The sequence below is a fragment of the Amphiura filiformis genome, chromosome 1 (genome assembly GCF_039555335.1).
Source record: "Amphiura filiformis chromosome 1, Afil_fr2py, whole genome shotgun sequence".
Classification (NCBI taxonomy): Eukaryota; Metazoa; Echinodermata; class Ophiuroidea; order Amphilepidida; family Amphiuridae; genus Amphiura; species Amphiura filiformis.
In genome coordinates, this window is record NC_092628.1 from 100,073,471 (window position 1) to 100,091,834 (window position 18,364).

Here is an 18,364-nt window from a genome sequence, read left to right on the forward strand (position 1 = left end):
ATATACACTGACACCTTATCATCTACTTAAGATTCTTTTATACGCACACCCTGCCATCTACTTTAGCTCGTTTTACACTCATACCCTACTATCTGAATATACTTTTATACTCACACTTTGCTATCTACTGTTACTGTAGATAGTTTTATATCACACTCTCCTATCTACTGAAGATACTTTTATTCCCACACACTGGTATCTGCTATATATAGGCCTACTGTCATACTCATAACCTGATATCTACTGTTGATAGTTTTATTCATACTTTGCTATCTACTTTAGAAAGGTTTTTTACTCACACACTATCTACTGTAGATAGTTTTATGTTCACATTTTGCACCAGCTATCTACTGTCGATAGTTTTATACTCAATAATTATTGCGAATATTCGCAATAATTATTGCGAATATTCGCAATAACATTGCGAATATTCGCAATAACATTGCGAATATTCGCAATAATTATTGCGAATATTCGCAATAATCACACCACCAGTTTGATTATGTAGGCCTACTTATTAATGCAATCGGTGTTTCATGCTTCGGCGTCACGGTTCTATAACTTTATAGATAGTTTGATACTCACACTTTATTACCTACTGAAGATAGTTTTATACTTGCATGTTGCAATCTACTGAAGATACTTTTATTCTCAAACCCTGATATCTACTCTAGATATGTCATCTACATCAGATTCTTTAATACGCATACCCTGTCATCTACTTTAGCTCGTTTTACACTCATACCCTGCTATCTACTGAAGATACATTAATACTCAAACTTTGCTATCTACTCTAGATAGTTTTATAATTACGTCCTCTAATCTACTGAAGATACTTTTATACTCACAGCCTACTACTGAAGATACTTTTATTCTCAAACTCTAATATCTACTATAAATACTCACACCCCGATTTTTACTTGTTGGGAGTTTTATTCACTCTTTGAAATCTACTTTAGAACGTTTTGTACTCACACCCTGCTATCTACTCTACATATTTTTATACTCATGCTTTGCTGTCTACTGTAGATATATTTACACGGACACCTTGTCATCTACTTAAGATTCTTTTATACGCACACCCTGCCATCTACTTTAGCTCGTTTTACACTCATACCCTGCTATCTTCTGAATATACTTTTATACTCACACTTTGCTATCTACTCTAGATAGTTTAATAATCACACCTACTATCTACTGAAGATACTTTTATTCCCACACACTGATATCTGCTATATATAGGCCTACTGTTATACTCATAACCTGATATCTACTGTTGATAGTTTTATTCACACTTTGCTATCTACTTTAGAAAGGTTTTTACTCACACATTATCTACTCTAGATAGTTTTATGTTCACACTTTGCACCAGCTATCTACTGTCGATAGTTTTATACTCAATAATCATTGCGAATATTCGCAATAATTATTGCGAATATTCGCAATAACATTGCGAATATTCGCAATAATTATTGCGAATATTCGCAATAATTGCGAATATTCGCAATAATATTGCGAATATTCGCAATAACATTGCGAATATTCGCAATAATTATTGCGAATATTCGCAATAACATTGCGAATATTCGCAATAACATTGCGAATATTCGCAATAATTATTGCGAATATTCGCAATAATATTGCGAATATTCGCAATAATTATTGCGAATATTCGCAATAATTATTGCGAATATTCGCAATAATCACACCACCAGTTTGATTATGTAGGCCTACTTATTAATGCAATCGGTGTTTCATGCTTCGGCGTCACGGTTCTATAACTTTATAGATAGTTTGATACTCACACTTTATTACCTACTGAAGATAGTTTTATACTTGCATGTTGCAATCTACTGAAGATACTTTTATTCTCAAACCCTGATATCTACTCTAGATATGTCATCTACATCAGATTCTTTAATACGCATACCCTGTCATCTACTTTAGCTCGTTTTACACTCATACCCTGCTATCTACTGAAGATACATTAATACTCAAACTTTGCTATCTACTCTAGATAGTTTTATAATTACGTCCTCTAATCTACTGAAGATACTTTTATACTCACAGCCTACTACTGAAGATACTTTTATTCTCAAACTCTAATATCTACTATAAATACTCACACCCCGATTTTTACTTGTTGGGAGTTTTATTCACCCTTTGAAATCTACTTTAGAACGTTTTGTACTCACACCCTGCTATCTACTCTACATATTTTTATACTCATGCTTTGCTGTCTACTGTAGATATATTTACACGGACACCTTGTCATCTACTTAAGATTCTTTTTATACGCACACCCTGCCATCTACTTTAGCTCGTTTTTCACTCATACCCTGCTATCTCCTGAATATACTTTTATACTCATACTTTGCTATCTACTCTAGATAGTTTTATAATCACACCTACTATCTACTGAAGATACTTTTATTCCCACACACTGATATCTGCTATATATAGGCCTACTGTCATACTCATAACCTGATATCTACTGTTGATAGTTTTATTCACACTTTGCTATCTACTTTAGAAAGGTTTTTACTCACACACTATCTACTCTAGATAGTCTTATGTTCACACTTTGCACCAGCTATCTACTGTCGATAGTTTTATACTCAATAATTATTGCGAATATTCGCAATAACATTGCGAATATTCGCAATAATTATTGCGAATATTCGCAATAATTATTGCGAATATTCAATAACATTGCGAATATTCGCAATAATTATTGCGAATATTCGCAATAACATTGCGAATATTCGCAATAATTATTGCGAATATTCGCAATAATATTGCGAATATTCGCAATAACATTGCGAATATTCGCATAACATTGCGAATATTCGCAATAACATTGCGAATATTCGCAATAATTATTGCGAATATTCGCAATAATATTTCTAATTTTTTTTTTTTTTTTTTTTTTGGCACTAATATGCTTCCGTAGTCTATTCATTGTCAAATAGAAAAATATATATTTAAAGATTAAGTCGAGTCGTGCCGGTGCCATATTGTTTGCTCTCAAATATTGAGAAAAATAAATCCCACACTCACAGAGAAAGGTATGGGCTGAATCAGGGCTGAATCTAAGGCTTATTGTAAATGGGATTTATCCCCCATCCCCTTGTGCATGATTGTTCATTGGAGGTGGAATAGCGAAAAATGTCGTTTCAAATGGCCTATTATTTGTTAGAACTCAATAAACTGCAATACATATGGAAATATAAATGTGGCTTCCTTGACTATTTTTTTCTATACGACCAATGTATTAATAATAATAATAATAATAATAATAATAATAATAATAATAATAATAATAATAATAATAATAATAATAGTAATAGTAATAGTAATAATATTATATTTATACATTAATGCTTATGTCATTTCAATGATGTTATATTCATTGTGGTGACATAAACATTATTTAGATCATGTTTGTTTATTTTATGTCTTAGGGAATGATCACTTCTGGCCTTCATGGCCTTTTGATCATCTCCTCCATGTCATTTTACTCGTCTTTTTTTGTCTTTTCGTGTTTTTTATATATTCTTGCTTGTTGTTTAATGTTGTTGTTAATGTAGATGATGTGGAAAATAAAGACTTATTATTATTAATAATAATAATAATAATAATAATAATAATAATAATAATAATAATAATAATAATAATAATAATAATAATAATAATATTTATTTGAATTACTTGCAAAATACAAAAGTAACAAAATAACAGTACATTTACACACACTTTACATTTCTTAAACATGTCAAAAGCAAGTAATTCAGGATGAGTGAATGGGCTAAAAGTCCAAACACAGAAGTGCCCACTCATCCTGTACATGAATAAATGGTTAAAACTCGAAAGTATATAAAAATAGCAAAAGTTACATTTCTTAAAATAAAACCATTATGAAATCTTGAAACAAATATAGGCCTATACATAAAATTTGAAAGTATATAAGCCAAAGCATGTAATACCAACAGATCATTTAAGCATATTCAAGTACAAAGCTTTACATTCAGACTTAAAAACAACAATATTATTAACATGATGCAATTGATGTGGAAGAGAAACAAACATAGAATTAAAGAAAGATGAAGATTTGGCAGTTTGGTGCCACAGCCTAGAATTATCCAAAATACTTCTTTCAATCAGAGAACTAAAAGAAGCAGGCCCAATCACATTGATTATTTTAAATCCCAATACTAATCTTTGACACTTGTAAACATCCTCAAGCTTAATCAATTTAAGATCTACAAACCTCTCAGAATATGAAAGACGATCATCATAATCAACTTCAGGAAAATCTTTGTAGAACTAAGTACGAGTGATTTTCCTCTGGACTTTTTTCCAACCTATCAATGTGTATTCCTTTGAAATGGCGACCAGACACAAACACAATAAACAATATGTGGCAAAATGAGAGATTTGTATAGATTAAGTAAAGCATCAGAAGTCATATTTCTAGTACATCTAATTATGAAACCAGAGAGCTTAGAAATTTTATTAGCAACATTACCAATATGAGAGTCAAAAGAAAGATTTTTACTGAAAGTAACTCCAAGCAGCTTGAATTCATCAACTTCTTTAAGCTCAGCGCTTCCCATAGTATAAGATCTACAGAATTTAGGAGACTTAGATCTAGTCATGTGCATGGTGGAACACTTTGAAAGGTTCAAAGGAAGTTTATTACAAACTGACCACTGAAAAATATTTTCAATGTCCTGCTGAAGAATCTTATGGTCTAAATAACCATAGATAGGACGGACATTTAAATTATCATCAGCAAATTGGAAAAGAGAAGACGAAACCACACCATATAAGTTATTTACAAACAGAAGAAATAGAGTCGGACCAAGAACAGAGCCTTGAGGAACACCAGAAGTTGCATTACACCATTCAGAAACTACACCTTTGAAAATAATTCTTTGCTTTCGTTCGCATGTACAAAAAGTTTTGAATCCACCGAAGAAGTTGACCTCTAATTCCCATAGAATGAAGTTTACCAAGCAAAAGATTGTGGTCTACTTTATCGAATGCAGAACTAAAATCCAAGAAAATACCATCAACAAGCCAACATTTTCGATCATCCAATGATTTACTAAGCAGACATTTGCTCACAATTTCTGATACTGAGAAAACCAAATTGATTATCAGACAAAATACCATTTTCATTGACATAATTCATTAAACGAGAAGAAACTAATTTTTCCATAACCTTACCCACAATACTTGTCAAAGAAACTGGGCGGTAACTGGGTATTACCGTGCTGATATAAACTGCAAAATTTATATTTATAGCAAAACTACTTAATCTGAAGGCTCCGATGAATCAGTGAATTATAACGCACTATGCCTGTGATAGGGAAATGTTCCCAAATCAAAAGGCAAATAGAAAAAAAAGAACAATGGAAATATGTCAGTATAAAGTGGAAGAATAGAAATCGCGGATGTGTAACAAACTTTATAATATCAAAATGATTAATACCCATTTAGTTTGCAGTGTTTTGGACAAGATTGGCACACCAAAATGCAACAAAAAAGATCTGCCTAATTTGTAGATTAATTAATGTTATACAAAGATTAAACTATCAATTCTGCTCGTTCCACGAGGATCCAATGTTGCGTTTGGAATAAGTACGCTTGCTGAATGATGTGCACCAATCAGGTTGATACAGCTAGGCTGCATACAAAAGATTATTTTTATCTAAACTTTATTGGATACGTGGACATGATGGATGTACTATCTTGTCATTATTTTTCTTTCTCCTAGACATCACTGCTACTGGCGATATAGTCTTGAGTGCAAGCCAGATCACACTTCCCATTGGTGTCAATAGGGTTGAAATCGAAATTACAGTGATAGATGATATGAACCCTGAAGCAGACATCATGGCTTCATTGACATTGTCAAATCCTTCAGTAGGAACCATTGGAAACCCAGGTACTACGACAATAACCATCACAGATGATGATGGTGGCCCCTCTATACCTGGTAAGTGTTTTGTTAAAAAAGTTGGATTTTATAGAGCGCAAGAAGAAAATATATTTAGTTTTTTTCAGGATGTTTTGTAAAACTGCTACAGGTGGAAAAGGTGATGTAACCTAATTAACCTTCCTTGTCACGGTGAGCTACGTGTGAAGAGTAAAGTTTACTGCTTATTTAGGGGAGCTAGGCTATCCAAGAAAAGAAAAATCTCTAGAACTGAATCGTGATATTAAAGGAATTACTGTCTATTCAATTAGCTTAGAATATTGCTTTCTTTAAGATATTAAAAAAAAAAAATTGTGGTCAATGTCATCAAAGCACAGCCTTAGACTCAACGTGAATTATACTTTTCAAATTCCAAAGTTCAATTTGAAACTTCATTTCTTTTCAATATTAGGCAGTTACTTGGGTCCACCAAAAGGGTTCGTGACCTTTTCACAACTTAGGGCATAGACCCTATCGAATTTAACTAAAAAAGCTGTCCACCAAGATGCCTAGTCCACGGGGTGATTCGCATGATAATACAGGGTGTCCCAGAAAAAATTACTGAGCAAATAAAATTGAACGTAAGTCAAGAAATAGACATCAGAATAAAAAAATTTAAAATGTAGCGCATAGCTTATTTTGTTGTGCATCACATACGAAAAATTTATTTGATTCGGTTGACTGGTTGCGAAGAAATGAACGATTACATTATGTGTGCATCAATTCAGTTCATTCCAAGTTTGATCAACAAACGTTTTTTTTTCATACTCGCTCACCAGTGCCTAAAGTGTCATTCATGCTTTCACTGAAGATGAATAACAGTTTGCCCGTAAAACTTTGATTTCTACAATTGGAAGCTTTCCAACTTCAATTCTTCATATTGTGCATGCATATATTTTAAATATCCCAAAAACTTTAATGTGCGTGGGAAATTTTTAAGCCAGCTGGAATTCTTTATGCAATAATTCTTTATGCAACATTAACGAAAAATACATATTTACATGTAGGCCTACCGAGCATCATCTTACATGCAAGCTTTCATTTTCAATATAGTGCAGGTTTTCAAATTTGAACAAAACCTAATTAAATATTTTGCAAGAAACAGATTGTTTAAAAAGAACGAGGATTTCACAGAAGAAAATATGAAGTCCATTGACAGTTAACAACTAGTGTGCATTATGTTGAATGATCGTTCTTTCAAACTTGGAATGAAGTGAATTGACACATGCGTTATGTAATCGCTCATTTTCTTGGCGATCAGTCAACCGATTCCAGCGAAATTGGCGTATAAGATGCAGAATAAGATGGGCTACACGCTGATGTTTAGATTTGTGGATTCTGATGTCTATTTCTCGACTTACGTTCAAATGTGTTCGCCCGGTAATTTTTTCTGGGACACCCTGTACAATTAAAGTTTTAAAAAAACAGGTGATAGGTACGAATGGTTGTGGAATCGAACTAGAGACCTGTTCCTCTGACACTTAGAACCGTGGCTGCCATTTCAATTGTTATACCATTCTGGTATTGAATAGGGTCTATAGGTGAGGCTGATCCATCGGTTTTTGTTGCGAAATTAGGTGAAGCCCCATGAGGTATGCGCGATTACGTTTTATGCATATAGCATTATTCCAAGCATAAGTTTTTCCTAAACAATGGCATTAAAATTATGGATTTCGTTCTTATTTCAACTGGTTTCATGGCTACAATGTAAATATCAGCATTCGCTTGACATTTTCAGATACAGTGACTTTACAAGAATTGTTTTCTGTAACCTAAGTCGTTGTAATTGTAAATAATATTTTTTGAACAAAAGTTCTTTTGTTTCCAAATATCCTTTTTTTATAGTTTGTATTCAACAAACAAAACGAAATAACAAATTGAAAATTAGTGTATAGTTTTATAATAGGCCTCGGCCTCACACCTTCTCAGACCCAATAAATAAATAAATAAATAAATAAATAAATAAATAAATAAATAAATAAATAAATAAATAAATAAATAAATAAATAAATAAATAAATAAATAAATAAATATATAAATAAATAAATAAATAAATAAAATAAATCAGCAAGGAATGTATTTATATAAGCTGGGCCTATGTGGTTTGAAAACCTTAATTCCATCTTCACATTTTTATAGCAACGTAATGTTTCAACAGTGGGCTTTCGACACGAATGACTGGCAATATTATTGTTTTTGCTATTTTGCTGGACAATACTTGCTGATGTGGATGGTCGATAAATACTACCTGAGCGCATCTAATTATTATGACATTCATCCGCATTGCACTAAATGGATTGATTCAATTTGAAAAGTATAAATCACGTTGTGTCTAAGGCTGTAATAACACTTTTCTTTGATAACTTTGACCACTTTTTTTTCAAATTTTTTAAACAAAAAATAATCTTAGCTAATTGAACAGACAGTATAACTTGTCTGTATCTGTCAACTCTGATCAGAAGAGCAGATGTTGTTTTATATGTTTTCAGATCGATCCTGTAATTCGGGATCTGGAGCCAGATATCTGCTCTTTTGATCAGAGCTGCACAAGCTTATACTAATAATGTATAATTCGTTATACACTCACAACTGGACTTACTAATATTCAGTGCTGATCCGGAGAGCATCATAAATTATAGAGTCTTCAGTTCGATTATGTAAATCGCACGTAAAATGTATTTTTTATTTCTAAATCAGTTGGAACGTGGAGTTCATGGGGTGCATGGAGTGATTGCAGTGTAACATGTGGCAATGGTGCTGAAACTCGAATTCGAAGATGCACTGGGTCAGCTCAAGATTGTATAGGGGATGACACAGACTCTCGGATTTGCGACGCTGAAGATATTTGTCCAGGTACGGGTTAAAAGATTAAGGATGGAATAATTTTGTACAGCTTATATTTGATGATTGAGTATTGATTATAATGTGTATTAACATATTACATTAGTTCTATATAATTACATTCAGGGGTTAACACCTTACTCTTTTCGAAACTGATTGTGAGATACATACATGTATGGATCTGTGCACTGGACCGATGCGACGGCTTAACGTCCCCTCCAAAGGATGGAGTACTTTCATGATTTATTTTCCATATTCTAAACGAACCATAGGAGAGAGTAGAATATTGATATTTTGATATTTATGGTGTCATTATAACAGAATGGACTGACTGGGGACAATGGAGTGGATGTTCTTTGACATGTGGCGGTGGGTCGCGTAGACGCACAAGATCCTGCAATAGTTTTGGCACAGGGGCATCATGTCAAGGATCCAGCGCAGATCCCGGCGAATGTAATACACAGAAGTGTCCTGGTACGTTTCTTCAATCTTGTATAACAATTATTTGACAAGTAATAAGACGATTTAGCATTTTTTTAAACTTGTACAAAAGATCATTGATGGAAAAGAGAGGCCAAGTCTGCGCAAAAGGCTGGTAATTCAAAATGTGTAATGATGTGTGCAAAACAAGGGATAAACATGTTAAATTCTGAGGTTTGTAGGAAAAGATTAAGACTAAATATAAGTTGAAGCTTGAACGTGAGCAATAGAAAGAGGATTCCGTTCCACAATCATTTGGGGGTAATATCTGAGAGTACATCCAACTCCCCGTAGAATCATCTTGACAAATTCAAACTTATAGTCACTCGCGGAAAGCAGCATTACACCAATACCTTCACTCACTCTATCGCTCGCCATGACCATAGCATTGAAATATTAAGTTCAACGTAGAAAATGTTTTTTTTTTTAAGATTGTGAATATGATGATAATTTGTGGGAAAAATAGCAAAGCTATCCTTGCATAACTCGCATACGATATCGCATACAGAGTTAAACGTTTTATTTGAGTGATTTCTTTGTTATTCAAAGGGCGTTGTCAAAGCGAGGTTGAGGTTACGCCTTATGGACGCCAGAGGACACCTGATGATCAGCCAGTTGGTACTATCCATGAAGCTGAGACATTGTGTCCGTGGTACACAATAAACGAAGGTAACTAAAATAAGTTGGTACTATCCATGTAGCTGAGACATTGTGTCCGTGGTACACAATAAACGAAGGTAACTAAAATAAGTTGATACTATCCGTGTATCTGAGGCAGTGTGTCCGTGGTACACAATAAACGAAGGTAACTAAAATAAGTTGGTACTATCCATGTAGCTGAGACATTGTGTCCGTGGTACAATATAAACGAAGGTAACTAAAATAAGTTGGTACTATCCATGTAGCTGAGACATTGTGTCCGTGGTACACAATAAACGAAGGTAACTAAAATAAGTTGATACTATCCGTGTATCTGAGGCAGTGTGTCCGTGGTACACAATAAACGAAGGTAACTAAAATAAGTTGGTACTATCCATGAAGCTGAGACATTGTGTCCGTGGTACACAATAAACGAAGGTAACTAAAATAAGTTGGTACTATCCGTGTATCTGAAGCAGTGTGTCAGTGGTACACAATAAACGTAGGTAACTAAACTAAGTCGGTACTATCCATGTAGCTGAGGCAGTGTGTCCGTGGTACACAATAAACGAAGGTGACTAAAATAGGTTGGTACTATCCATGAAGCAGAGACATTGTGTCCGTGGCACACAATAAACGAAGGTAACTAAAATAAGTTGATACTATCCATGTAGCTGAGGCAATGTGTCCGTGGTACACAATAAACGAAGGTAACTAAAATAAATTGGTACTATCCATGTATCTGAAGCGGTGTATCCGTGGTAAACTATAAACGAAGTCGCTACTATCCATGTAGCTGAAGCAGTGTGTCCGTGGTACACAATAAACGAATGTAGCTAAAATAAGTTGGTACTATTCATGTATCTGAAGCAGTGTGTTCATGCTACACAAGAAACGAAGGTGACTAAAATAAGTTGGTACTACCCATGTAGCTGAGGCAGTGTGTTCGTGGAACACTGTAAACAAAAGTAACTAAAATAATATAAATATTCGTATCTTTAAAATATATACAATGTAAGCAGTTCTCCACTTAATTTATATTTCAATAATTTTTACTCGTTCTATGTTTCTAAACGAAACCTTCCAAAATCGCTTTTTTCCGCAGGGAATCGTATCGGAAGAGCAACGTGTGTAGAAAGAAATGATGTAACATTTTGGGAGTGGACCGTTGATTGCGGAGGAGAAAAGGAGGACTTAACGGTAAGTTGATTCAAAAATTACCAGTATTACCACCAAAAGCAAAACAAAGCAAAACTCAGCTACCCAGCTTTTATACTCGCTTGTCAGTCCGGGAAAATGTTCTAATTTGGAAATGTAATTCCGGGCAAATTTCCGGATTACGAAATGTCATTTAAATATCACATATCACATTGCTTAATCAGTAAAGGGGTACTTATATGCATATCTGTTGAATTCGGTAACCTTGGGTAATTTTCTTTGATGGATATTGATCATATGCATGAATCTTGCTATGGTTATCTGTTCAACATGTAATATCACGCAAATCTGCTGTTAGTTTTTCATGATTTTATGCTAGGTTCGTCATCCATAATTCTTATTAAGAAATTATTGTTCACCACTCCTAGACATTTTCTGGCCAAATATAATATTAATTCATATTTGAATATTATATTTTAAGCTACAAATATAAATTGAGCAAGTCTGTGCACAATGCATTGTGGGATCGACATTTCCTGATCAGCGTGTTGCCATGTTTGAGTCATTTCGTAAATGTGTGTTGCCAGATTTGAGTCATTTCGTAATTGTAAATTTGCCCTAACTGCTTGCCATTCTTTTAGATATGGCAAAAGTTGTGCAATTTATTTTCAGATCAATTATTTGTAGTAATAATTGAAAGGAACATCGATCTTTTAAAGTAAAAACCTTTCTTGATAACGTTTCAATGGTTACAAAACAACCACCATTTTAGTATATAGTGCAATAACAGATATTTCTGAAATTTAGATTGAAAGCATCCTTTTAACATATTTCATGTTCCTCTTTATTTCAATAACGAAGGTAATAGTCACACCAGATAACGTCAATGACGTTTTAGATGATGTTATGGATATTACAGGCAGAGATATAGAACCCGAAGATGTCTCTAACGTCATCGATATTCTTAAAGATGTGGTTGACTTGGAGCTTCCCGACAGAGAGGTATGACATGTTTACATGCTTTAGTAGTCGATCCTTACACAGTGGGCACACCTGACGTTGATATCACGTTGAAATCACGTTGAAATCACGTTGAAATTTCAACGTCAAAATCAATTTCGACGTTGAAATCAGGTTGAAATCACGTTGTATTTGCAAATTAACATCAACCTGATGGACTTCAACCTGATTTCAACCCGATCTCAACCTAGAGATCAGTTGAAATCAGGTTGAAATTTCAACTAACCTCTTGGTTGAAATCAGGTTAGGTTGCAACTTCGATGTTGTATCAACGTTGATTCAACGTCGAAATCCTAACCTGTGCCCACTGGGTAAGCACGTACCTGAATCTGAAACCTTTGATTCAATGACGTAGCCGCAGGGCCTTATACCTGTATTTCTGCTTGGATCAGTCCGCCTTCCATGTAACATTACGATCAAGATCATGTATCACCTAGTCCGACGCGTAGGACATTTTTTCTAAGTTACCAGACTATATACTCAGCTCAGAATATGATCACTATCTCACATGGCTCAAGAAAGACGAATCGCGAAAGTCCAGTGACCGCGCCGCCCAAACCGGTCAGTGGATCTTTGTGATTAATCTTTCTTGAGGGATCAGAGTCACAGTATAGTTGGTAACTAAGAAAAAACAGGTCCTATTCGTCGGACTATACTACAATCACCCTCTTTTTTTCTCATACATAATATAATCTTGCTTACGTAGATAACGGATAAGGTAGTGGATATCATAGACAACCTGTGTCAAGTTAATCCAAATGTGTTGAGGGAAGCCCAGAAAATGAACCCACCAACAAGCGAAGCCGTGGAGGTAGTTGAAAGACAATTCAAAGTAGTGCAAATTCAACGTCCAGATATCGGGGATTGGCCTTACCGTAGAGTTACAAATAACGTCGCTGCTGAGGTGAGTTGAAATCCCCCAGTTGAAATGTAGATGCATCATATTTTTAGTCATATTCTGGTATTAGGCTACTGTCGTCGTGTATATAGTATGCTAATGAGGTAATTGCTTACTCCTACAAATCACTGCGTGTGATGTGCAGTGGTGGACGAACGTTCCTTTAAATTCAATATACCTTGATCACTCTATCTAAATAGAATTAACCAAAATCACAAATTCCTCACTAATTAATAATATGCCAGATTCACAATAATGTATAATCATGACTGATCTGTGGTTTCTGGCCTTGTATGACAAGTTGGTCAGTGTCTTAAAGGGTATCATATCACACATGATTTTTTACGTCTTTTCATTTAGAGTGAACAGAGCATTAGCATACAAAACCGCTACCCAAATTTATCAAAGTAATAAACTATAGAAATTCCCAATAGCAGTGTGTCACATTGGTTAAGGTCCTTCTTTACCTTTGACGCGCGAGGTCTCGGGTTCAAATCTGTTCTCTCCGTGGCTTGTCTGTTCAAGGCGGGGCAGATGAACCATGATAAAACAGTCGGTTTCGAGCAATGTAATAAGCCTAATTGTTGACTACACTTGCCTGCCTGTAAACTGTAAAAATCCCTGGCCAGCTATCTACGGCGACCCGTTCACCAAGTCGCTTGTGCCTGGTCGAAGCTTCGTCAGCGTTATCCTTTAGATTTCAGGTGTTAGTGCCTAGATACGCTTGACGTAAAAAATAAATAAAAAAATACACGTTACATATTTTGAGTACTTAAACATTTTTAACACGGTATAGCCTCATATCACTTCTATTATATACGTCTGCACATAAATTATATATAATAATATATATACAATATACCTCAATGGGTAATCAAACAATATACCTCTTTTTCTTCATGACATGTTATATTTTGATACAGGTTTATCAGGTTAGTAATGAAGAACTATGTAATGGTGTTTACGCCGCATCGTCCAGTGGTCCAGGCGTTTCGTCGAATAAGCTTTTAACACGAGAACGACAAAGCTCAACAGACGTGGATGTTGAAATTGAAGTTCCACCAGGTAGGCCAAACAGATTTTGATTTTTATATATAGTACATTAATGTAAACTGTAAAAATTTCATTCAATTAGCTTTAGTTATTCAAAAGTTATCGTTATTCAACGGTTCAAGTCCCCGCACAGGCAGGTATGACCGGAGCTCTTCGCTGGCTTATCTGCTTAATGTTTCAAAGCATGTTAAATGTGCTTTATCAACGTTTCCTCAGGACTTACGTTTCGAGGACGCGTGTCTAAGTCCTCATCGTGCACAAGGTCCTGGACAATGCTCGCTGTGTAGGTGTGTTGTTCAGTTGAAGTCCTCGGAAGTAATGGAAGGCTAACGCAAGGGTACACGTCACGCAAGCCCGTCTTAATACCATACAATATAACGGAATAGCACTTTAGCGGATAAAGTAGCAACAAAATTTTTATCTGTAAATACCGCATAGGGTCCTGTATACAGCGATACTGGTTGTTTGTAGTGTTCTCCTGATGTCATTTCGCTCCTTCTCAATCATTTTATCAGCTATCTGCAACCAATATCCAAACGGAACTCGTGTTATACTTGACGTGCTTGTCAGTGATAAGTTGTTGCCATCTACTGATCTTCAAACTGTCAATGAAGCTCAAAATAATTACGACAGAGTAGCTAATTCACCTGTTATCTCCGTTACCGTCGGAAATCAAGAGGTTTGGAATTTGCAGGAACCAGTTAGATTGGTGTTCACACCTCTCGAGGTAAGAATTTGTTTTATAGGAGCGATGAGATTTGAAAATATACTTCTATGCCTACTAATATAATACAAATGACTATAACCACCACCACAAGCAGCAGTAAGAATGCCAACACCAACACTACCAGCTTATACCATCAATAATATCACCATCATCAAAGAATCGCCGGAAAAATCATTGTAACATTTTTACTTATCATTCCCCAGATTCATGCTAACAACACAGAATGTGTGTTTTGGGATACTATTCTTAAAGATTGGTCGAGTGAAGGATGCAGATACCTCGGGGAAACACCAAACTGGCAGAGGATATGTGAATGCGATCATCTTACCAACTTTGCTGTTCTCATGGTATATTTTTGTAGTTCTTCATAGTGCTTATGATCTCACACCACCAAATCAAAGTACCATAGAGATATGTGCTAAATTTGCCTTAAGAAGACGTCATTTTGTCTTCACATGAGCGACTCAGTTCTTTGCGACAGTTATGATGGTTGAAATTAGCCCTTGCCTGATCCCACTGGCTGGGGGAAAACGGTTAACCGTCATTATTTTTATGATAGGCCCTCGACGTCTATGATGTCCGGCAATTACCTAATTTACATGCAAAACCATGCCAGTGTTTCTGTATAAAAAACAGAAGAAAAAGACTGCTTAAAATCATGAAAAATTACTCGATCTCTCCCATCTTTGGTACACTTGAAGGATTGAACAATACTATTCATGACCAATCCAAATTTAGACAACAGTTATACAGATTTTAATGCTTACTGTAGGTGTAAATGATTTATTATGAGAATTAAAGGAGGCGAACAACCATACATGTAATACTATTTGATGGTGTGAAATCTTATACTTTATTTCACTACCTCCAGTATGTGGTACCAGCTTTAAAGTTCAGCTTGTACTGCGTCAGCTAAGCGTTACTTATAATACATTTACCCGCGCGATCAAAGTGGCGCATATGCACACACAAGATATAACGCCAAGCTAACGCAGCACACGCTGAACTTTAAAGCTAGTCCCACTGACTGTAGGTAGTGAAATAAAGTATAATACCAGCAAAAGTGACAGTGTTACTAATAAGGGCGTCTCCAAATTTTGAGAAAGTCCGGACGATATATTGTTATTTATTTTACTTGGCTTAATAACAGACCCCATATGACTAGAGGTTGTCAAATATCATGTATGATGTGTAAACCCAAATAATAAATTTTAAGTGTAATAGTGGCGCTTTTGTTTACCTATCTTTCAGGATATTTATGGAGGCACAGCTATAACAAAAACGCAAGCATTCATTTTGGAAATCCTGACTTATGTTGGCTGCTGTCTGTCTATACTTGGATTGGGAGTAACACTTATTACCTATTGTACAAGCAGGTAAACTTGTTAAGGTTATACAATGTATTTTTGGTCGAAGCAGCAGAAAAAAAGTAGTTCACAGCATCTTGCGAATGGTAGTGAGCTTAACAAAATTGCATTGCTCAATTCATAGCGAGCGTGTAGAAGAATTCAAATATCACAGATATACTTTTGTAGGTCCTGTGGTTCTTGAACTATGTTGTAAAGAGGGCTGAAACAACAACACTTTTGTAAAACGTACATAACTCATTAACAACAATAAATTAAGCAAGTTTTCAAAGTATATGATTTGTATAATGAACTTTTGCAAAAGTGTTATTTTTCAATAATATATTGATTCAGATAATGAAAATATCGTATACCCTTAAATGAATATGTTTTCAGTATAAATTAATTATAGTGTAAGTTGCCAGTTTGCATATTGAAAAACATGTGCTGAGAGTAAAGAGACTTGATTGACCGCTTGAATATATTTATGTCATTGTGCTATTAGCGAAAATAGGTGCGAATATTTTATCCAGTCAGGATTATCAATTGTCCCCGAGAAAGTGTTACTTTTGAAGTTAAAGATACATTTGATTGAATTATATGAAGCATCAAAGTTCTCCAAACTTGGATTAAAAATACAGATTCCAGTCATAGCTTTTTCTTGAAAAAATAACCACTTAGGCGACGAAATAAAACCCTGTTCTAGAACCCAGAATTTGCGTTTTGGAGAATATATTTTCTAATTTTGCTAAAATCAACAGTCGTTTAGGTCCCACAATTGATTAATTTTGACTGAACATCTGTCGAAAATACGTTTGTCAGATTTTGGTGAAATTTTAGGGTAATTTTAGCGTCAAGAGAAAAAACCCTGCCCGACTGATCGACCCTACTTGATAAGTTCGTCAGCTCATAGAGCAGGGGTTTTTTTCCGTCGTCTTAACACAAGCGGTGTGAACCTATAACTTGGATTACACATGACGTTACGACGCATCTTAAGTCCCTGACCCATTGTGTAAAATAAACCCATCGTAACATTGTAAACTGTCCGTATCTAATACGAACCGCACCTATATATATAACCACTCTTCTCAAATTAATTTAAGAAAACATTTTAAAAGAACATTTCAAAATGAAATCTCTACTTCGCCTTCTGTGTTGCAATAATTATAATAACAGTTTATATAGAGAGTGTTACGGTAATCATGTGTAAAACTACTAAGTGTCACTAACGGTATCATATTAATTCTGTTCTCCCACATAGAAAGCTGAAATCCAAGAGACCAAATCAGATCTTGATGGGTCTAAGCTCAACTCTGTTAGGTCTTTATGTGGTGTTTGTGATTCTAATAAGCATTGACACAGACCGTGAGAAGGCAGAGCTTCAGGTTGTCGCATGTAGTGTACTTGCCGGTATTTTGCATTACTTTACATTAGCATCACTTTGTTGGATGGCGGTGGAAGGCTACAACATGTACCTGATGTTCGTCAAAGTCATCAACAGCTACGTACCTCATCTTATTATCAAAGCATCTGTATTTGCTTGGGGTAAGTCTCATCTGGATTGGCCTATAATAGATAACAATGATAAAGAACCCGACATACACTCCTATCACAATGCTTCGCTAATTAGAAAATGATAATCAAATAATAATAGGATAGTTGACAATCTGCATTGGTGTTTATTATAAGCATGTAGTTTTACATTTCTGGCGCTAAATTTGTCTAACTGAAGTCTTAAAAGAAAACATTCCCAACAGACCTCTACCATACCTTGGTATGGGTACCAAGACATTCTAAAAGTTCTGAAACGATTGAAATTATTTGGTATATTTCATCGACCAAAAGTCGCCAATGATTAACAAAAGGGCAAGTCCATCACAACATCCTAGGACTTCTTCTGATGAAGATGTGTGTCACACATCGAAAATTCAAGGTTAGTTGGATTTTTGTGCTGAATGTCAGTTTAAACTTTTAGAAATTGTTTATCACCAGCACGTATGAACTTACATTCGAGTATATTTCATCTTGTCTTTATTTTATGTGTTTAGGTGTACCATTGGTTATAGTGGTTGTAACAGGCGCAGTCGCAAGAGGAGACTACGCAAGAACTGACTTGTAAGTTTAATAAGTTATAGTAATCGACTCGTAAGCCTATTCCATTGTAAGTCTAATAGAGTTATACACTCGTTAGCCTATTCCATTTTAAGTCTAATAGAGTA

General features: G+C 34.9%; 1 protein-coding gene across 1 annotated transcript in view; it reads left to right on the forward strand.

The window, feature by feature from the left end:
- Positions 1–18,364, forward strand: part of LOC140160205 (adhesion G protein-coupled receptor B1-like) — a 48,095-nt gene that overhangs the window by 26,454 nt on the left and 3,277 nt on the right. The window contains exons 8-20 of the mRNA XM_072183485.1: positions 5,783–6,004; positions 8,681–8,836; positions 9,146–9,298; positions 9,854–9,973; positions 11,049–11,143; positions 11,963–12,103; positions 12,828–13,025; positions 13,943–14,084; positions 14,588–14,799; positions 15,003–15,146; positions 16,051–16,175; positions 17,407–17,690; positions 18,194–18,260. Coding sequence (XP_072039586.1) covers positions 5,783–6,004; positions 8,681–8,836; positions 9,146–9,298; positions 9,854–9,973; positions 11,049–11,143; positions 11,963–12,103; positions 12,828–13,025; positions 13,943–14,084; positions 14,588–14,799; positions 15,003–15,146; positions 16,051–16,175; positions 17,407–17,690; positions 18,194–18,260 — 2,059 coding nt within the window. The remainder of the gene's footprint in view (positions 1–5,782; positions 6,005–8,680; positions 8,837–9,145; positions 9,299–9,853; positions 9,974–11,048; positions 11,144–11,962; positions 12,104–12,827; positions 13,026–13,942; positions 14,085–14,587; positions 14,800–15,002; positions 15,147–16,050; positions 16,176–17,406; positions 17,691–18,193; positions 18,261–18,364) is intronic.